At 33.2% G+C, this 23,252-nt stretch overlaps 1 protein-coding gene across 1 annotated transcript in view; it reads right to left on the reverse strand.

The window, feature by feature from the left end:
• ODR4 (odr-4 GPCR localization factor homolog) overlaps window positions 1-23,252 on the reverse strand; it is a 34,224-nt gene that overhangs the window by 3,242 nt on the left and 7,730 nt on the right. Inside the window, exons 4-14 of the mRNA XM_049634067.1 lie at window positions 21,450-21,545; window positions 19,260-19,366; window positions 18,155-18,191; window positions 17,216-17,356; window positions 16,125-16,220; window positions 14,954-15,022; window positions 12,239-12,367; window positions 11,246-11,335; window position 9,962; window positions 7,829-8,014; window positions 1,317-1,427 (exon numbers count right to left, since the gene is read on the reverse strand). Of these exons, the coding sequence (XP_049490024.1) occupies window positions 1,317-1,427; window positions 7,829-8,014; window position 9,962; window positions 11,246-11,335; window positions 12,239-12,367; window positions 14,954-15,022; window positions 16,125-16,220; window positions 17,216-17,356; window positions 18,155-18,191; window positions 19,260-19,366; window positions 21,450-21,545 (1,063 nt within the window). The remainder of the gene's footprint in view (window positions 1-1,316; window positions 1,428-7,828; window positions 8,015-9,961; window positions 9,963-11,245; window positions 11,336-12,238; window positions 12,368-14,953; window positions 15,023-16,124; window positions 16,221-17,215; window positions 17,357-18,154; window positions 18,192-19,259; window positions 19,367-21,449; window positions 21,546-23,252) is intronic.

Below are 23,252 nucleotides of genomic sequence, written 5' to 3' on the forward strand. Positions count from 1 at the left end.
AAACTCCACACCCGAAAAACAAATAACCCAGTGAAGAAATGGGCAGAAAACATGAATAGACACTTCTCTAAAGAAGATATCCGGATGGCCAACAGGCACATGAAAAGATGCTCAACGTCGCTCTTCATCAGGGAAATACAAATCAAAACCACTCAGATATCACCTCACGCCAGTCAGAGTGGCCAAAATGAACAAATCAGGAGACTACAGATGCTGGTGAGGATGTGGAGAAAGGGGAACCCTCTTGCACTGTTGGTGGGAATGCAAACTGGTGCAGCCACTCTGGAAAACAGTGTGGAGGTTCCTCAAAAAATTAAAAATAGACTTACCCTATGACCCAGCAGTAGCACTGCTAGGAATTTACCCAAGGGATACAGGAGTACTGATGCATAGGGGCACTTGTACCCCAATGTTTATAGCAGCACTCTCAACAATAGCCAAAGTATGGAAAGAGCCTAAATGTCCATCAACTGATGAATGGATAAAGAAATTGTGGTTTATATACACAATGGAGTACTACATGGCAATAAGAAAGAATGAAATATGGCCCTTTGTAGCAACGTGGATGGAACTGGAGAGTGTGATGCTAAGTGAAATAAGCCATACAGAGAAAGACAGATACTATACGTGTTCACTCTTATGTGGATCCTGAGAAACTTAACAGGAACCCATGGGGGGAGGGGAAGGAAAAAAAAAAAAAAGAGGTTAGAGTGGGAGAGAGCCAAAGGATAAGAGACTCTTAAAAACTGAGAACAAACTGAGGGTTGATGAGGGGGTGGGAGGGAAGGGAGGGTGGGTGATGGGTATTGAGCAGGGCACCTGTTGGGATGAGCACTGGGTGTTGTACGGAAACCAATTTGACAATAAATTTCATATATTTAATAAATAAATAAATAAATAAATAAATGAATAAATGAATAAATAAATAAAATTTTGAAATTCATTATAAATTTCCAGACTTGCATTTGACTTTTTTCATAGAATACATACCAAAATCTTCTACGGTAACAGTTTTGCAAAGAACACCAGTTTGCAAAGCACTGGCCCAACTATACTAACTGAGTCCCAAAACTCAACATGTTTTTCTTCTAAAAACACCAAAAAAATTAACAGAAAGTATCATGTTCGAGGGCACTTGAGATAATGCATTATTTATAAATCTTTCCATCTCCAGGATCTAGCACTTTCCATAATACTCAAATACTCCTTAAACCAGTACTTCTAAGAAAGCAAAAATGGAATGGAAATAATTTTAAAATAATAAGAAAACTCAAAATTCAAAATATCTTTTCAATGTTATAAAAGAAATTAAATACCTATGTTTTGCTGAATTTTCAGTATTATTCTAGTTTTAATTGGTTTTTCAGGATGTTCATCATCTGTGCTGTCCAATGAAGCTTCAGTATTCACAGAGTACCTCATACAAGCTGCAAGAGGATAATAATAATTTAATAATAATTCCTAAATGAGAATTACCATTTTAAAATTAATTTTAAAGAATACTATAAAGAGCATATACAACAAGCTCCATTTTCCTTCAACTTGACTTTTTTTAATAACACAATGTATTTGCTCATTATCAAATGCAGGCCAATTCAATCTCATGGAATGTATGTTAAGATGACAATTTTTAAAATCCTGTATGTAATTTTATAACTGACTGAAATCAAACAGCCATAGAGCTAGTTCTGAGTGACTCCCACAAATTATAATTCATTTACTATATGGTAGTAGAAATAAACTGATACCAAAAATCAAACCAGATAGGAGCAGGGTAACCTTCACTCTTAATTGGGATTAATTTCTATCGTTCTTATTGATGGTTTGACAATTAATAACTTCAAATAATTAGATATTAATAATAAAAGCAGGGATTTGCAAATTGCAGCCCATGGGCCAGACTTTATGTGCCCCACAAAGCCTAAAATATTTACTATTTGGACCTATAAAGAAAAAGTTTGCTGACTGGATCTAACCTGAAATTTGATATGTAGTTGTACCCTTTAAATTTTTTCACGTTTATTTTGCGAGAGGAGCAGAGAGTGAGGGAGAAAGAGAACTCCAAACAGGCTTCCACACTGTCAGCGCAGAGCCCGAAAGGGGCTTGAACTCACAAACCGTGAGATTATGACCTGAGCTGAAATCCAGAGTTGGATGCTTAACTGACTGAGCCACCGGGGTGCCCTGACATATAGTAGTACCCTCTTATCTGCAGATAAGTATCTTTCAGATACTTGCAGTCAACTGCAGTCCAACAGCAGATGATCTTCTGACACAGCATCAAAAGGTCAACAGTAGCCTAATCCTTGGTCACAATGCCTGCGTCATTCACCTCACTTTATCTCATGAGACATTTTATCATCTCATATCATCACAAGGGGGGAGTATAAATACAAGAAGATATTTGGAGAAAAAGAAAGAACACATGCACATAACTTCTTTAATAGTATACTGTTATGACTGTTCTATTTTATTGTTAGTTATCATTGTAAACTCTTACTGTGCCTAATTTATAAACTAAACTTTATCACAAGTACATATACATAGGGAAAAACACAGTATAGAGAGTTTGGTACTATCTGCAGTTTCAGGCTTCTATTGGGGGTCTTAGAACTTATCCTCTGCAAATAAGAAGGGACTACTGTATTCAAGCAAAATATGATCATAAATTTGACCTTAAAACAACTCAATGTTAAGCAAGGCAACTCTTTATCCCATTTTACAGATGGAAAATAGGACCTGGGAAGTTAAGTGCATATTTGAGGGTAATGGATAGCAGACTGAGGATTCAAATACAAGTTCTCTATTTCATTATACTAGCAATAATTTATGTAGGTTGGTTTAGCTGAATTTATTTAACATTGATTAAAAAAAGTGTTTCAACTAAAGGGCCGCCTGGGTGGTTCAATCGGTTAAGCATCCGAATCCTGACTTCAGCTCAGGTCATGATCTCACAGTTCGTGGCACTGAGCCCCGCACTGGCACAGAGCCTGCCTAGGATTCTCTTTCTCCTCTCTGCCCCTCCTCCCACCTCTAACCAGAGTGCATATCTCTCAAAGTAAATAAACTTAAAAAAAAAAAAGTGTCTGAACTAAGAACATCCTTAGAGATCACATAGACCAGTGGTTTTCATGTTTTTTCCTAGTGCTAAAGAATCTGACAGAAAATCCCAGCATGTAAAATAGATGAAAATAGAATTACGCAGCTAAAACAAGAATGGAGGGATCCTGAAGCCAGACTCCCTTCCTTCCCTCAGAGGTGGTAATCAAATGCTGTTCTATAGAGCTCTAGGGAACTATCTGAAAGCATCTGCTCCATGTTGATACCTTTGTTTACAAAGAGAACACAGAGAGACAGTAACTACTGTTTAAATTCAAGGTAAAATGACAATGGAGTACTACGTGGCAATGAGAAAGAATGAAATGTGGCCCTTTGTAGCAACATGGATGGAACTGGAGAGTGTTATGCTAAGTGAAATAAGCCATACAGAGAAAGACAGATACCATATGTTTTCACTCTTAGGTGGATCCTGAGAAACTTAACAGAAACCCATGGGGGAGGGGAAGGGGAAAAAAAAAAAAAAAGGTTAGAGTGGGAGAGAGCCAAAGCATAAAAGACTCTTAAAAACTGAGAACAAACTGAGGGTTGATGGGGGGTGGGAGGGAGGGGAGGGTGGGTGATGGGCATTGAGGAGGGCACCTTTTGGGATGAGCACTGGGTGTTGTATGGAAACCAATTTGACAATAAACTTCATATATTGAAAAAAAAATAAATTCAAGGTAAAATAGATAATTTCCTGGATTTAAAATGTCTTTACAGACATCTTTATATCTCAATATAACCGCACAGGCTCACAAGTATGATACATAAACTTATGGAAACAGTTATTTGTGGTACCAAAATGGATGAAAGAGAAAGAAAAAAATGCCTATTTTTACCAATTTCCCATGAAGATAAGTTTACTGTCATTTTCAGAAATCATCTTTAGCAACTACTTCATTACAATCTAGGCTATCATGGTTTCTTTTTTCCCTCTTCAAGCATATGATGAAAGTACTTTAAAGACAAACACAAAACCCCCTTCTCTTTTTTTTCTCCCATATCACATTGGTTGCAAAGGCTAACAAACTCTTATCATGAATTATCTCTAGAACCATTCAGTCTTCTATATTTCCAGTTTTCTAGTTTTCTCAAGGGCTCTAACACTTTAGTTCTAGATTACATTAGCCCACCCCTAACTTTATATTTCCCCTAACTTCACCTATAGATCAAAAGGTTGAATGCACAGCACACTTTTATTCATGGTAGCACACACACACAACTCTGGCTTTTCTGTCAGTAAATAAAATAAATAATTTCTATTAGTAAATAAAATAAAAAAACTTTTTTTGGGGGGGCCACTAAAATCCTTGTATCTGATAACAAATAAAAATAATGGATGAAGCAGAAATTAAACTTATTTGCTAAAGGATTTTTTTTTACTTGAGTACTTGTATTTAAAGAGCACAAAAATGGTTTTGTCATGATGTTGCTTATGCATTTAACATTGAATTGTTACCTGCAAAAGTCATGCTCTAGTAATGTCAAATCCTCTGCACAAATAATTTACTTCTCTAAAAAAAGATATTTCATTGCTCTATTTCCATTTTGAATCTGTCATACAAAATCATATTGCTTCGATACAAATCTGAGATCATTTACAGAAGCAGAGCCATAACAACTTATTTGTGCTTGTTTTTGGTGGGGACTTTTAGGACTTTAATTCAAATCTCAGACATTATGTCATTTTCCTAGTATCTGAAATTTAAATGCAAATAACATGATTCGATAGGAAGTTAGATCTTAATCATTCCTTAAAACCAGGTAATTTTAACTTCAGACAAGCCCCAAATTAATCATGTGAGAAAGTAGAGCAACTGTCAACAAACAAGAAAAAACAAGAGCCATAATGAATGCATGCTAAGTTATCAATGTGATCAATTTTATTCCAAGCTATTGATAGTTAGGACTGTTTAGATGCTTAAAATAAAATGTTAGGACTTGAACTCCTTAGTGGTCTTCTTCCCCATCCCTGAATACTAAAGTAATGAGGTTTCACTATAACCAGTGATGTAGTTGTAAAAATACATGTTCATTAGTACTTCTCTTTCCTTCATAATTATCAATGTTTAACCAAACAACAATTAATTAGCTCTAATAAAAAGACACAATTGGCAAAGATGAGTTTCACCAGATTTTAAAGGTAGGTCTCCAAATTTTTAGCTGATACTGTAGATAAAATACATCTGAGTTATTAATATCTAGTAGGAGATGACTAACACACCTAAGAAATTCTAAAGCCACAGTTATCCCTCACCTTAAGTGAGTCATTTTTACAAACAAATTGTTCTTCATCCCTTAAGTCATTTAAAAGTATGTTATTTTAAGGTACTTACCTGGCAAAATATGTATTTCAAACATAGCAACTACTTGGCAAGTATATTATAGTATAGAAATAATAATAATCAGCAAATAACAACACCAAATACTTAGAAAATTAAGCCAGAAACTTATAACAAGTTTAACACCCCTAAATGTACAGTAATTGATTTTAATTTTTGAACTTGAACAACTGAACTCCACTTTTTATGATTTTACACAAAAACCCTAATTTCAAATATTTAGGAAAATCTATGTATACCATAAAATACTACTTTTATACTTTATGTTAACATTTTTCATTATAATTCAGAAGGTTCATTTTTAAAAAGTTTTATAATAATGCTAGTTAATATCATCTTACAGTTATGTATCTCTTTTTGTTTCGAAAGTATTTTCCCTAACATTTATATTAAATTCTCGTATCAACCCCAAGAGAATCTGGGGTTCAGAGGTGAATTGTTTAAAGTCACACAGATGTAAGTGGCACACCTGGACTCAGTTAAAATATTATCTCCATAAAATTATGCATCTAATATTTTTTAGTAAACTAATAAATGAATAAATGAGTGACAAATAAATTGAGAAATAAAGAAGTGAATAAGTGAATATAGTTCTAAACCAATAGGATACTAATGAAAAAGCACTTGATTTTTCTACTAAAATGTTTGTTTTTACCCTGTCCCATAATTTGGGAATATGTTATTTTGTTATTAAATATGCTAATTACCAAATCATTCCTTCTAATTCAACAAAAACTTGATGAAGCAAAACTAATATAATTCTAGACAAGTCATATTCTTGGCCACAATACATCTGATGCTAGTGTTCAATTCCTAAAAAAAACCTAGATTTACTTTTAGTGCATTCATCATTCAAAATGAACTCAAATGTCACAGAATGAACACAAATGCTCTCAGATTTTTTCTAATCCCAGACAAGGATAATGCCTGTGCTGAATGTTCTGATAATTCTGTTCATCTCTCTATTATAGAACTAGTCACCTTGTTTTAGAATAACTCATTTTTCTCTATTTCCCACTATACCATGAGCTTCTAATAGTCAGGACTATATATTTGATCTCTAGAACCCTCATGCTTAATACATAATAGGCAATCAAAAATAATCAATCAGGGGTGCCTGGGTGGCTCAGACGGTTGAGCGTCCGACTTTTGATTTTGGCTCAGGTCACAATCCCACAGTTTGTGAGACTGAGTCCAGCATCAGGCTCCACAGTGCAGAGCCTGCTTGGAATTATCTCCCTCTCCCACTGCCCCTTCCCTGATCATGTTCTCTCTTTCTCTCTCAAGATAAATAAATTAAAAGAAAATTTTTTAAAGTAATCATTCAAACACTAATTTGGGATTTATGTACATTTCAAAAACAGTGCAGACTCCGTAAACAAGCACATTTCCCATAATGAAGTATTATCTTCAATACATCATATAATACTAGAAAAACATATAATCTAGAAATCATGAGTTTGACACAGGATACATTTAAGTATACGCAGCTAAACTTTCCAAGTTGCTGTTTTGTTCCTTTGTGTTTGTAATGTTAAACTCTTCCTACTCAAGTTAATCCATCTCTATACTAGATTACCAGCATAAAAAGAAAATCACATATTTTTAAATGTTAGTCTGTTTAATATGTTTAAACATGTTTAATATGTTTAAATAACATGTTTAAATATGTTTAATATGTTTCATCACATATTTTTAAATGTTTTCGGAAGCCTGCTATACACTCTTATATACTTATTTATAGATATGTTTTCATATCCTGCCTTCACTAGAAACAAAACAAAAACAAAGCAAAGCAAAACAAAACAAAAACAGCCTTCTAACATGTAAGGTCAAATGTGAAAGTGACAGGGGAAGAAATTATGTTACATAATTAGATGCTATGGCAAATCTGTGCTCTATAAAAATAAAGTTGATCCAATGTTTGGAACTGCCTTTTTCAGCTTAGTATCCCAATTATAAGAAAGAGACAAGAAAATAGAGGCCAATATATGAAAAAGATGTTTAATAAAGTGTTCAAAAAACACTGCGACATTATGCTTAACCAAATATTAAGATAATGAATTTTAAGAAAACTTTGCATATAATAAAACAAATACCTTAAGAGCTATATATTTCCACTTATTTAAGGATGAATTTTTTTAATGAAGATCTACTTGCTAGGCTTAGAAAAATTTTAAGTATCTTAAATTTTGGTAGAATTTTCCAAGAAAACACTGACTACATGTTCATCATATGTAGAAATTAAACAGACACATTTTTAAATGCCTTGAAAATATCAAACAGAACTAGTATCAAAGAAATCTAAAGACATATTTAAGCTAGATGCCTCATAGGTAATCTTAGAAAAAGTTTAATGAGGTTCTTAAGTAACATTATATAATTACCTGTGTTTATTTCCTCTGCAATTTCCAAATCTTCTATTTGAATCATATGATCTAACATCTCTATAAAATGGTCTCTCATTTCTTCAGCTGACTCATCACCAAATTTATAATCACATAACATTATAGTGGATCCCGGAATGGGGACAAAAACTCGGTGAGGGAGGATGTGAAACTCTTTTTCAGAATCTAAATGGAGAAGGAACATTATCAATATTTAGATGGGTCTGTCACTAGGATCAGTGATATATTTTGATAAGTATATGAAAATATACACTAATAAAAACAAAACCTAAAAGGTCTTTTCATTTTCTAATTGATCTTACACAAAATTGCTCTTACTGAATTCTGCTTTACCTTAACACCCCTGGCCTCTGCAAGGGACTCCATGATGCTCCTATGAAATGTAAACTTACCCACTGCCTTCAGTGTGAAGATACTGTTAGTTATACATTCTTGTAATATCCACTGTCCTATGAAAGAACACCCAATAGGAATTTTGTCCCTGGTCTCAGAAATAGTTGTTTTTCTTATTTCTTACTTTCTTATTGTACTTCTTGCAAGCAATGGATTTTATAAAAATAGTATTTCTCTTCTTCATGTAAGTTTGGAGCCAAATTAGTGGCCCACTTACACCAAGTGTATAGGACATGATAGTACATTTCACACTAATCTTACCACTGACTTCATCTTACTAGATCTAGGCTGATTACATGTTTTATATACGAATCTTACTATAACTTCATCCTGCTTTCTTTTTCATTTTCCCTTTACCTCATTCTTACCGCTAGTATTTATCTTGTTATCTTGTTAACTGTAATACCTTTTTGCAAACAGCCTTAAATTATCAATAGAAAAAAAATCTGGATATAAATAAACAGTATTTCATTCTTTGAATACTCACAAAGTAAAATATAATACTTCCCCTAATTTTTAATATAGTCACTGGTCTACATAAACACATAATAATTGTTTAGCTCAACACGATGATTCTAATGAACTATTAACAAAGATAGAGATATTGTGTAAAGAATGACCTCTTTTAGCAATGGATGTGATTAAATAAGCTACCAATATACAGATCAAATAGAAAACTAGGGCTCACTTTAGTAGCAATCTACATTTCCTTGTCAGGAAACTAGTAGTAGCTTTATAAAACTATAAACAGAAGATGATGAAGGCGGCCTTAAGTGTCACAGGAAATGCTATGACTTAAAAATTATGTGTTCTTACCAGATTCTGCTTATTATCTTGTTTTCATATGAGAACTGGGAGAAAAATTTTACTATTTGACCAGGCTGCCTCCTAGCTGTAATATTATATTACTGCAATTTTTACTGTAGCAGTATATTGTCCACACATTGAAATTAGGAATGTATTATTTTATTCTGGGCTACAGTTTCTTATAACAGGCTAATGTAATTAGTTAAGGCCTCAAAGGCCACTCAATTACCAGTGAAAACTTTTATTTTTATTGAAAATTTAGGAATAATATTAGATTGTAACATTACCTTCTAATACATCAAACTTAACGTATACATATCACAACTGCTATGAGAAGTAATTTTACTACTTGAACATCACCAAAAATTTCAAAACACTAGCTCACTTAATATAAAACAATATCAATGCATTTTTAAATGCTCTAAATAGAGTATTTAACTAAAGTGTGTGATAGGGTAGGTCTTTGGCATTAATGGTGAATGTATCCCTACGTCCCCAAAAATCCTAAAATTCACAGTTCAATTATAGCACAGTCTGTTGCTTAGAAAGTGAAGTAATGTTTAGCACCAGGAGAGTTATTACATACACAAAGTTAAGTAGTAAAAACAAGGTCACACTGGGGCACCTGGGTGGCTCAGTAGGTTATTAAAAGTCTCTCTCTCTCTTTTTTTTTTTTTTTTTAAGTTTAAAGTTTATTTCTGTCTGAGCCAGACAGAGTGCATGAGTGGGGGAGGGAGAAGGGGGGAGAGAGAGAGAAAGAGAGAGAGAGAGAGAGAGAGAGAGAGAGGATCCAAGCAGCCTCCACACTGTTAGGTCAGAGCCCAACGGGAGGTTCGATCTCATGAATCATGAGATCATGACCTGAGCCAAAACCAAGAGTTGGATACTTAACTGACTGAGCCACCCAGGCACCCTGCATTTGACTCTAGATTTTGGCTCAGGTCATAATCTCAGCAGTTCATGAGATTGAGCCCTGCAGTGGGTTCTGCACTGACAGTGCAGAGCCTGCTTGGGATTCTCTCTCCCTCTCTGCCCCTCCTTTGCTCTCTCTCTCAAAAACAGTAAATGAATTAAAACACACACACACACACACACACACACACACACACACACACAAGGCCACACTGACATGAGGCTGATAGGCTGGTAGGCTGGGTGACTAATTGACCAGGTTTTACATACTTTACAAAACAAAAATCTCAATCCAACTGCTACATATAAAATTCAAATTCATGTCTCAGCAAAACTACACATTATTACTAAATGGAGCTTCAGGGTTACTTGTGAAGTACAGAAAGGACAAATGTTAAATTAAATCTGGCAATTCCACCAATCTATCATACTACGGATATAAAAGAGATAATTAGTCCACCAAACCTAATATACTAGCTATCAGTAGTCCTAAAAGAAGTTAGTTATACAGAGAAGATTTTCCTATAAACATAAAAATATTCCCTTAACAAGCTAATGTACATGTTTCATTTAGATACATATTTAACTGTGAATTGCAAATGCACTCACACCTGAATGGTTGGAAGGTAGAGAAAAGTGTGTAACTTCAAAAAGCATACTCAATATTATAATTCTCCTTTTGAGTAAAAAAAAAAAATATTATTAACACAAATTACATAAATGGTATAGTTTATATTTCTCAAAAGATGGAATAATTATAAAAGGTTAAGACAGAATGACCCAGTCTTTTTCAAATCTAATAAAGTTTGTTATAGTAATAATGAGAAGTATATAAATTAGTATACAAAAAAACTTAGGAGAGATCAACTGCATATATACTACAAATTAATACCTACTAAAAATTTATCATATAATACTTAACACTAATAAATATTTTGTTTTGGATAATTTTTTTTTAAACACCAGATATTAATTTAATAATATTAGCTTTAAAATGTTAATACAGTTTACCCATTCTGGCAGAAATTCATGCAGAGTTTACAAAAAAATCCTCCCTTAGATTTTAAAAATGTTGACAGATTTGCTATTATAAGGTGTGTCAAACATTTTTTTGGGGGGTGGCAACTGAAAAATTGTCACTTGCTAAAAAAAGTAAAAGATGCCATATCGTTGTAAAAGACAGATATAAGTAGTTACAAAGGATAACATATCTATTACATTTTGACATCCTATTACTGTATTGATAACACACACATAAAAAGTTCTTAATTTTATACTCATAACTTTTTTTTCTGGAACTTCATTCAAAAGCAGATCCTCAAATAGTATTTCACAACGATCTGCAACTGTATTCAATATATCTCTCTTCATTGCCTGTAAAAAAAAAAAAATCACAATAAGAAATGAAATCCGTGACTTTAGATTTGCATTATTTTATTACCACTCCCCCCCCAACATAGTTGTCCTCCCTGTATAATCATGTTCACTACAATAATTGGTGGTACATCATCTCATTTTTGTTAAAGTTTATTTATTTGAGTGAGAGAGAGAGAGAGATAGAGAGCAAGCTCAGGGGAGGGGCAGAGAGAGAATCCCAATCGCTGATAGTGTGGAGTCTGATGTGGGGCTGGCTCCATGCCACAAACAATGAAATCATGACCTGAGCCCAAATCAAGTCACTTAAGTGACTGAGTCACCCAGGCGCCCCACATCATTCCCTTTTTTTAATATCCATTGCTTTAACATGATTAACACATTAACAGTTTAACAGCACATTTGCCTAGCCTTCATTTAAATAATTAATTAAAACCAAATAAATGAATGAAATTTTGTGTCTAAACAAATAAAGCTAGTGTTCCAAATTAGGAAATGTATAATTATAACAAAAGTGCCAGTCATCATTTTTTAAATTTCTGAATTATCCAGATTATAGAATACTAGGTAATAATATTTCCAATGAATACTTTTCCTGTTATTTATAAAGTTTAACTTCCTTCTGAAGAGATAATTTCAAATGTACTACTATATTAAAACTGTGGATCACTGAATAAATATGTATAATCATCACTTTAAAAAAAGGCATAGACCAGATATCCTACAGATGAAAATCTTGGGACCAACGACATGGTACATTTGGATTAGCTAAGAGATTTGACCTTTATCAGTTAAAATCAAATTAATAATTATGAAATCGGAGACTGAAATAAGATTTTAGGATTTTTGAATAGTTATGTTAACATGCTTCTGTTTTTCATACAGCAGTTATTCCTTCTGTACCTGCACAGCATCTTTAACCTTGGGTTTACTGCTATGAATATAAGCTCTGCATTTCACGGCACCCTTAAGGTTTACCGAGCCACTGCAGATCTGGACTGTGGCTGTGGATCTGCGGTCTGAATTCAGAAGCTGAAAGACAAAATCTATTTAAGTTCTAAGAGCCAATAATTATTAACCATATGAAACATTTAAACATTATATAAGCCATTTCATGAAGTGACTGAACCAAGTGTTTGAAAATATCTTCCATAAATTACTAAAAGGCCTCACATTCCTTATTAAATTATATATTATTTTCTGAGTATTTTAAATGTACTCTGAAGTAAAACACAACCCCCAAAATGGGACACAGTAAAAATGAAAATTCTAAGTATACCTGGAATAAATAGGGTCAATTCTGAAGAACAAACACAAATCATGTAACTTGTGAATAGTGCTATGTGCCTCTGCAATAATAATAATAATAATCAGGAAAAAAGGAGGAAAAATGGTGAAGAAACTGAAAGACATGACTATGTAGCTACTGAGAGCACATGAATAGTTAATGTCTAATGTAATTCAGGCAAAGTTAGTTTGGGTTTTTTTTACATGTGTTTTTTAAAGAATTTAAAGTTAATACAGTCAAGGTCTTATTGGTAAAAAATCTGTCATAAACCAAAAAATTCAAAATGTTCCAGGACTGGTTAAAACAAAGTTTATCCTCAAACCAAGCAGCAGGGTGATAATGCTCATACTGTACCTGGAATAAGCCTATGATACTTGTAGAGATCATTGATATATCAATAAGGTGAGGGTGGAGGAGGAATACTGGGCTTCCTTTATCCACTACACAGAACTTTACTACAAATGAAACTATTCCATTTTGGAACATAATGCCCTTTTTTATGTATTTAATATCTAATTTATATGTCTTACAATATACAACACATTTTTATTAAAAAAATTTTTTTTTAACGTTTATTTATTTTTGAGACAGAGAGAGACAGAGTATGAACAGGGGAGGGTCAGAGAGAGGGAGACACAGAATCTAAAACAGGCTCCAGGCTCTGAGCTGTCAGCACAGAGCCCGACACGGGGCTCGAACTCACAGACTGCGAGATCATGACCTGAGCCGAAGTCGGCCGCCCAACCGACTGAGCCACCCAGGCGCCCCTATACAACACATTCTTAACATATACATGTATAAATTAGGGCACTGTTTTCCACAAAGTACTAGACTATATATAAAAGACTACACACACACACACACACACACATACACAGATGGAGGAGAGTTTTCAAAAGATATAAGGACTAACTTACTCCTTTTTGGTGGAAATGTACCTGTATGCTACAAAGATCAACGACTTTTGGTTTCTTTGGACTCAGGAACAAACTAGCTTAAAAAGAGACTCTGGGAACCTAACTTGGTCATAACTGGAGGAATTTTTGTGACACTGATATGGTATTTTGGAAAAGAAAAAGATTCATCTGGTTATGGTGACCAAGAACTTTACAGAAGTGGTGGTAGCATTTGGGGTAGATCTTAAAGTATGGATAGGATTCTGACTGCCTGAATGACAGAGAAACAACTGTACTGGCTGGCCAAGACACATGGCTCAGAAAATAAACAGAATTTTAAAGGCACAGAAAGCAAACCTCTGAAACTTTTCTAACTAGTCAGTATAGAGCAATGAAGGAATTTAAAACAAGGAGATTATTAACACAATCAGTGCCTAACCCTTATATACACTCAACAAATATTTTGTGAGAAAAAAACCTAACAAGTAAGACTTTAGATACAACTATTCCATTTAGGAACACAATGCCTTATTTTATATATTTAATATCTAATGTATATGTTTTACATATCTAGTAAAAAGCATACAGGTACAGGAATAGCTTTAAAACAAGGGACACTTCTAACCTCAAAGGTACTAACAAGAGAAATTGAGAACTATGTTGATTGGCATTAAGTCCAATGACAATCTAGTAAATGCTCTATTGCTAAACACAGAGAAGGAAAAGAAAGGAAAACAGCCTCCTATGAAAATTACTTTTAAGTCTATTTTACTTAGGTAAAATAACATACAATAAAAAAAATATCCTGTTCTACATGCATACTTTTAGGAATAACTAATGGCTTTAACTTTTTATTCTTCAAGATATCCAATTCTCAACTTCTGAAAAGAAGAGGTGTGTAATTTAAAGCAACCATATAAAAATATAAAAATTGCTAATGCTGTGTGATTTTTAACAAATCAGAGGCAGTATAAATATACTTCAAAATGAAGTATATGACAACTCTTGGAACATCTCTGCACACATCATTTTAAGTTGTTAAGAACTACAACTTTGCTTATAAAACCTATAACCCAAAATATCACACACATGTATGTATGTGTATGTACTTATATGTTATACGTGTATATGTACTATAAGTATACATATACTATACGTATATATATATATATATATACATATATATATAAAATACATACATAAATTGCTATCTACTTGATACTAAAATTTTAACAGCCTTGAGGCAAAACACCAAAATAGGTTTCATTAAAATAATGTTTCTGGTAAATAAATTTCCTAGAACTGGACATTTTGTACACCTTATGTTTCTAAAGTTCTTTAATTCTCTAATTATAAAAACCAGAATAATTTCATTATGATTATTCTAAGAAATAATGTATTTTGATTAGATAAGTAGTATTTTAAAATATTTACCAAATGTGTTAGCACTTTGACATCAAAACAATGACTAGTCGCTTGAACATTTCCTCTAGAAGATTTTTTCTGAAAAAACACAAAAGTTAAAAAACTTGATTATTGAGATCTGAGTGGAATATAAAAGATAATTTAGGAGCCATCCTACATATTCTAAGTAATTTAGAGGAAAAGAAAGTCTTATTATTTGTTTCATATTAGCTTTTTCTATAGATATGTTACTTTGTGTATTCTCTATCAATCAATGTATATTCTTAAAAACAACTAATTCCCTACTTTTGTTTCTCTAAAGCAACAATTGGCAAACTATGGCCTATGGGTCAAGTCTAGACTCCCTCTCGTCTTTGTAAATACAGAATACAATCAAGATCATTCATTTACATGTTATCCATGGCTGCTTTCATGCTACAACAGCAGAGGTGAATAGCTGCCAGAGACCATGTCGCCGACAATGTCTAATATATCTACTATTTGGTTTTTTACAAAAAGTTCACTGACCCTTGCACTAAAGGGGGAAATTACCAAAGTTTCTCCTCAGATCAAAGCTATTTTAGAAGTTTGTACAGATTCCTTCTACAAAATGGCCAAACTTAGTCTTTAAACTGCTATCAAAGTAGAACATGTACCTTCAGTTTCTTGTCTTTTTTTTTTTTTTTTTTTTTTTTTTTTTATGTACCTTTAGTTTTAAGCAAGCAGTTTACAATTTGGAAATCAGAATTTAGATGACATGTACTTCTTCAGATTTCAGGATCCAATTAATTCAGAAATAATCTCCCATAATTTTCTGAAAAAACATTTATTTGCTTTACTTTAAAAAACCTTAGAGGGCACCTGGGTGGCTCAGTTGGTTGCCTGTCCAACTTCGGCTCAGGTCATAATCTCAGTTTGTGAGTTCGAGCCCTGTATCGGGCTCTGTGCCAACAGCTCAGAACCTGGAACCTACTTCCAATTCTGTGTCTCCCTTTCTCTCTCTGCCCCTCCCCTGCTCGTGCTCTGTCTCTCTTGCTCTCAAAAATAAACAAACATTAAAAAAAATGAAAAAAACAACCAAAAGACCTTAGAAATAAGAAGTAGATGGAAACTGTTTTCATGAAGGCAAGAACTAAAGATGTCATTTTTAATTTTTCCTTAAGTACAAATAATTTCATAAGATGATTTTCTCTCAACTCACCTGCCCTTCTAACAGGTCACAATCTTCATCTTTAACTTGTCCATTAATCAAATAAACACCATTTTCTATTTGCTTGGCCCAGCGTACAAGTCCATTCTTAAAAAAATATAACATGGATATCTTTCAGATATAATGCCATCTCAATTAAACTCCCTAGAGTCTACTTTTTTCCCACCTGATACACTGAAATGTTAATGTGGTAATCAGTAGTGTGGTATTTATTTATTTCTTGAGTTATTAACATTTTGCCATTTTTGCTTTGTATATTAAAAAAATTATTTTTCAGTATAGCTGACACAAAACATTACATTAGTTTCAGGCATATAACATAGTGACCCAACTTCTTTATATGTTATGCTATGCCTACAAGTGTAGCTACCATCTGTCACCATATAACACTATTAGAGTATCACTGACTATATCCCTGTGCTGTGTCTTTATTCAGTCTCAAAAACAACAAAAAAAGTATATCCCCCAATTTTTAGCACCTTACTCCTATTTAATAATAGTTTTTCTAAACTTTATCCCAAACTAACATTCATATCACAGACTTAGAAGGCTTAATAATTACATGACCACAGTCAAATAAAATTCAGTAATGCTCATTATCTTAAAAAAGTGAGAAAAGGGAAAGAATCTCAAGAACAAATATATAAGGGAGTATAAAAGGGGAAAAAATAAGCAAGGTCCATCTGCTTCCTTCAACAGAAAAAAAAGAAGAGAAATGAGATATGAACAAAAGAATGGTACAGAAATACAAAAAAGGACTGGAAAGGAGAAAACAAAACTAAAGAACAAACAGTATACCTTTTAAATAATTGTATTTTATGTAACTGTATTTTACAATGTACTTAACTACATATTAATTAACAAATATTTATGGAGCACCTATTATGCTAAATGTGTTACCATTATGATGCTGTCCTATCTCTAAATTTCTAATCTGGCTGGGGTAATAAATTAGTCACTCATAATATCATTATAATTAGTATGCAATTTATGAGGATCATAAAATGAATGGCTCAGACAACCAGAAAAACAGCAGATTATCTATTCAGCAATCACTAAAGAAAATTCATTTGCCTTAATACCTTTGTATTTTTCTCCAAAGTATAGCTGACTGAAGTAGTAGACAGCGGGATGTGAATATTAATATGAACTGTACACTCTAAAGAAAGCCATGAAGTTGATAGTCCATTTTGATACTTCCAATCTGCTGGTTTTGCTGAACTCTTTAGCAGTGGGGAAAGTAAAAAACAAAACAAAACATAAAATATGTGATTTAGGTAAAATATATCAAACAATAAAACATCATAAAACGTACAACATAATAACTCACACAAACTGCTATCTAACATATTGGCCAACTTCTTTCATCAAAGGGCAATAGGTTAAACTAAACAGAAATGAAGCATGCATTAAGTTCACTATTCTTTAGCACATTCCAGACAGCCTTGGCAGCTCCATCCCCCAGTGGTGGGTTGAAAAAGAATCAGATAGTTCATGGGTAGAATTCTGACAAGTCCTCTGGTTCTTCTCACCTGTAGCTTCAATAGTATCAATTCTGAAGCTTATGATGCAGAGCAAATAATCACTGAGCAACTATTAGGTGTCAGATGTTCTCCTTTCTGTCCTATACCTTGCTAACAGAAAACTGCAAAGTTACTTTTTCACATTGCTTTTAGACATCTTAGCAAAATGTCAGTCTGGATTCTGCTAGTAGGTAGCTTGCTTACTAGTCAATATAGCTAGCTACCAAAAGCCCAGATACTTTTACTACCAGCCACTCAAATAGAATACTAAATATATAAGTAGGTAGGGGAAGCTTAAGAAAAATATTTTAACAATGGAAAAAAACCTAAATTTTCCTTATTTGTAATGAAATTAATCACATTTCAAAATAAACAACTGTAGTTGGCTGTAAACATCAATAGGAAGTGAAATCATGGAAAATTATTAAAACTAAATATTTAGTTTTATTTTTAAAATAATTTACAATACAAAAATCTTTAAAGAGGTATTTTTCTTACCTTTGGATCATGGATATCATAAGTTCGACAAAATATTCTTTACTGGTTAAGGGTAGAAATGACCAAAAAAGATAATTCATTCTTATTAATCAAAAGAAAATAAACCGTCAAAAAATAAAAATAAGGTGCATGCATCCAAGAGTTTTTAACAAAATCAGACTACTTTATATACTGAAATATATACACATATATGTTTGCATATATACATCTTGTAACTAAACATATAAAAATATCCATATTTTGTACAAATTTATATAAACACAAAAATCGTTCTGATTATGATACCTATGATGCTGTAAACTATTTCCTATTGCTTAAAATCCTGCCAATCACAATGAATAGAATGCAAGCACTTGCAGAATTTTCCTCAAATACACACCCTCTATAATAGGAGTGCTGCTTTAAATGGAGTCCAGTCTGAAACTGTTTACTGAGTCAAAGATCCTGTGCATGAAACTTTTAATTACCAAAGGCATTGTAAACTCAGCTTCAGCAGGAATGATCACTTCTTGAATTTTGCCTTTTCCACATCCTAATTCACTAGGCCCTTGCGCTGCTTAGCTCCCTTGGTGTGGCTGCCTCTTGCTTGGGAGGTACCCTTGCTCTGACAAGATGTAGAGAAAAAGAAGCTAAGGAGCCCCTAAAGTGGCTTTTAGTGTCACTTGATGTTGGCTAAAGACATAATAATTACTTGGATGTTCTCCACTGTCCGAATCAGTGTATCTGTGCTTTGAACTGACCATTCTGAACTGGGGGTGAAAATTTACCATGATAAAAGAATTACTTTGCCTCAGCTGTAAGTTGGGCTTCTACCTCTCTGTACGGGACCTACTGAGCTTCAATGTACAGGGGTAGTTAGCAGTTAATGAGCTCAGAATCCCCAGTTCTTCCCACCTTTCTCAAAATCTTTAATAATCCAAGACATGATTAACAACAATTACTACCATAATTACTATTGGCAGTCCTAATTATGTGTTATATACAGGAAAAGCTTACAAGTTATGCCTGTTTTTTAAATGATGATTTAAATCAACGGGAAACTACTTGCAGGAACATTATTTTGGTCTCATATATTTTAAAATACAAACACCTATACAAAAGATACTTTTTTGTAGAAGAGCAAACGTGAAGTGTCACTCGTTCTGAGACTTCCTCTTCTGTGAAATTCCACAGTCTCCTTTTATTCATAGATTTTTCCATAGCAAATACTAGCTGAAAGAGAGGAAAACAACATCAACTGAATGCAAAATAAGAGAACAAAAATGAGTGCAGAAAAAGATAATTATAATGTCCCTAGGCTCCCAATTAGCTTTAAAATTCCATGATTCTATCGTTAAATTTTTTTGTCTACAAAAAAGTGACTGAATATTAACCTTTTGGATTCCATTTTTAGGGATGTATAAAATTTGGGTTTTAAATATTAACATACAATTCACTATCATTAATCAACTGGACATGAGAAATTAATTTGGGGCAATTAACATTTAAGTGTAGAATAAATACTTTATTTTAATTAGAATCAGAAATGACAAGTGATTTTTAACCTATAAAAATGAAGCATGTCACCCATTTGGGATTTCTTATTTAAATGTCACAAAAGATGTAAGGCACTACATAAGTACACATAAAATATACTAATAACATAAAAGTAAAAAAAAAAAAAATTAGAAACAGTGACATGTATTTATGCCAAAATAAGAATTTTAAAAATACATACTTGATATGAGAGGGGTCATAAATGTGACTCAAAGCTTCCTAACAGTAATGTGCACAGACCAACCTAATCTGTTACTTAATTCACATGGTCCATAAACTGAACACAACTGTTGAGAAGAGGCACAACTTTCTTGATAATGAAGAAATTTCTTCAAAGATGATAGTATGTAATATAACAAAGATCTCAACAAAGACCTTATGGAAGACACAAGTTTTATAAGGTTATTTCTTACAAATTGCCTCAATAAGGGCAATAGAAACAAAGTTAGGAAACTGATAGTCCATCATTTCTGAAATACAGCATTTCTAAAGTCTTACTTCCTTCTTAGGAACAAAAATAATACAAAAGTAAAAGGAAAGAGGACCACCACTATCTCTCTAGCTCTGAGCCCAAGTTCACCTTATTCAAACCAGTGCCAACCACAAAAGGATGCACAACAAATGCAATTAAAAATGTCTAGACTTATACTTCAAAATGTCAAAAAGGATAAACAACTGTGAAAGGTACATTTATTTTAAATGGAAAAAACAGCAGAAAGTTGAGTAACTTGCCAGGGGAGGGGAATATCTCCATTTTCTTCCCTTTTTTCCTTTAGGTACAAAGATTTAATACGGGACATTTGAGAGGAGAGAAGATTACAAGACTGAAGAGTCTGTAGCATCTGTGATTCTTATTGGCTGCACACTTTTTTACTAGGAAACGTTTTTTGGAGATTCTGTGGGGTTTTGCATTTATCAAGATTATAGGGTCCCCTTCTCTCTTGGGGTGGGAAAGAACTTTATGAAGACTCATTTGGATCCTGAGTGCTAAAAGAGATGAAAGGTGCCTGTACAGAGTTTGCTTTAGATTTGGGCTTAAGGGAAAACAGCTTGTGGACCTTCATAATTAATTATGGACTATGTTACCCAACTCACTGATATAGGAATAAAACAAAAAGGAGGGGACTAATGATAGTCCTGATTAAGTATCTGATAGTCCAGAATAAGTATCTGATTATGTTTTACTCTCAGAATCTTGAGAAAATTAACACATGAAGAATCACAAAACCTATTAATTTCACATTATAGCAATCACTTGGAACTAAAAGGAAGTTAAGCTAATAGGTTTAATTTTAAAGATAATTTTTTACTATCATGAGACAAGTCATAGTGGTTTAACAAGTACTGTCCAATAGTAGTACTCTGCTAGAACGTCCATTTAGTTCCAAGTGATTGAGGAGGGCACTTGTTGGGATGAGCACTGGGTGTTACAGGTAAGCGATAAATCACGGGACTCTACTCCCAAAGCCAAGAGCACACTGTATACACTGTATGTTAGCTAATAAATTATGTTTAAAAAAATAAAATTAAGTTAAAGCTATTTTAAAATAGCTTTGATTGAAAATAGAAATATTGACCTTTTGTTACACTCAAAATACTATGCAATCAGATGAAAAAAGCTGTTTTAACATAATCCCAGCATAAAGGATTATGAAATGCTAACCTAAAATATGCCTAGGATCATTGCATATATGTATAATCAATTCAAATAAGATGTAAACCTTGATCATCTTAAGAATTTTTGATATTTCAGACTTACTCTACGCAGGGCATTTTGAAAATCATTTCCCATTTCTAAAGTTGTAATGATAAATACTCCAAGAACTAAAAGTCCCCCTGGTAGCATTCTGGACACCTAAAAATAGAAATATAGTATTAGCTAACATAAGCATTTCGCATTATATGCAATGTTTGGTGTTTGAGAAGCTAAATACTAAATCCACAAATACTTACTGAGTACTAACTATATGTATACCCTACAGGTATACATACACAGGTGTACAGGAGCTTTGAAAAACTGGTTAAAATACTACGAAACAGTTGATAACCATGATGAATGGGGTGTCAGTATGTACACAATCTTTCTAAAGTGTCCTTAATTTTTGTCTTAAACATACTTTATAACTTAAACCATTTAATAATGATACCCTTTAGTTACATCAATAAACAAAACCCCTTTCTCACAAGATCAAAGTATCTTGTGAGATATCTTCTAAAATTTTTCAATGGCTTCCACTGTCGGTTACCTAAATAATACATAAATTTTATCTACTACTAGTATTTCAGAGTCTCCAAAATCTAGCTAATCAGATATTCAGAGCCTCACTTGATGCTACTTTTCCCTGAAATATTCAAGTATCATTCAAAAAGTTCTGTTTCCCATACATGTATCCAGCTTTCTAATTCTAAACCTTCACTCCAGCTGCTCCCTCAGCCTGAACTGGTTTTCCTTTATCCTTCTACATGACTGAACTCTACTGTACGTGAAAGTCAGCTTGAGGAAGCTGCCTTCCCTGATACTTTGATCTCCCAACTCTACAAGACTCTGGTGTTGTTTTCCCATGGAGCTTATCACATGAGCCCGTGCTACAATCATTGGTATGCGATGGTCTGGAAGTTCTTTAAGAGAAGAAGTGATTCTCAACTAACTCTCTATTCCTATAATATTCAGAAGAATGTTAAAAGCCTGGGATTTGAATAGAGGGCGTCTGACTTGAAAATCCATTGTTTCCTATTTTTTATGTTTACTTCAATTTTTGTACCTATTTATTACATTGGGTATGAATGTTCTTTCCAATTTTTCTTTACTCTAAAATAAATGTTTTTTATTTCAGACACAGAATCTGAAGCAGGCTCCAGGCTGCAAGCTATCAGCACAGAGCCCGATGCAGGGCTATAACTCATGAACTGTGAGATTGTGACCTGAGCCGAAGTCAGACACTTAGCCAAGTTACCCAGGCACCCCTTTACTCTAAAATAATATTGTAAAACTTCTAGCAAGGCTTTCTATGTTCATGGCATTATTTGCTTAGAATAAATTTCCTGAGGTGGACTTGTAGATTATGAAGTTATGCATATTTTTGATCCAAACTACTAGTTTGTTCTCCACAATATGTTATTTCCCTTCACATGACTGTGGCTAGTTCTTAATACCATATGGATTTCTTTCTATCATCTAAATTCAGAGATCAAAATGCTTTGGTTATTTTTTTGTGTGCTCAGTGCACAAGAGAACTGATCACAAAGTTAAGTCTTCTTACATACCAGTCTATTCCTTAATATATTTACATTGTGTCTGCTGGTGGTTCTCTCAGATTTCATAAATTCTATTCACTATAGTAACATATGCTTGACATATAAATAAAGAACAAAGTTTTCATATTTAGCACAGAAAATCTGTATGTTTTCAAAATCACCATAACACATAAAATTAGCGATTTCTTTCTAGAGGCAAAACGGTTAACTTATTTTGCTATAAAAATTTTATGTCCGTGTGTGTGTGTGTGTGTGTGTAAACATATACAATATATACCTCTCTATGCATATATATATATATATATAT

The sequence above is a fragment of the Panthera uncia genome, chromosome F1 (assembly GCF_023721935.1).
Source record: "Panthera uncia isolate 11264 chromosome F1, Puncia_PCG_1.0, whole genome shotgun sequence".
Lineage (NCBI taxonomy): Eukaryota > Metazoa > Chordata > Mammalia > Carnivora > Felidae > Panthera > Panthera uncia.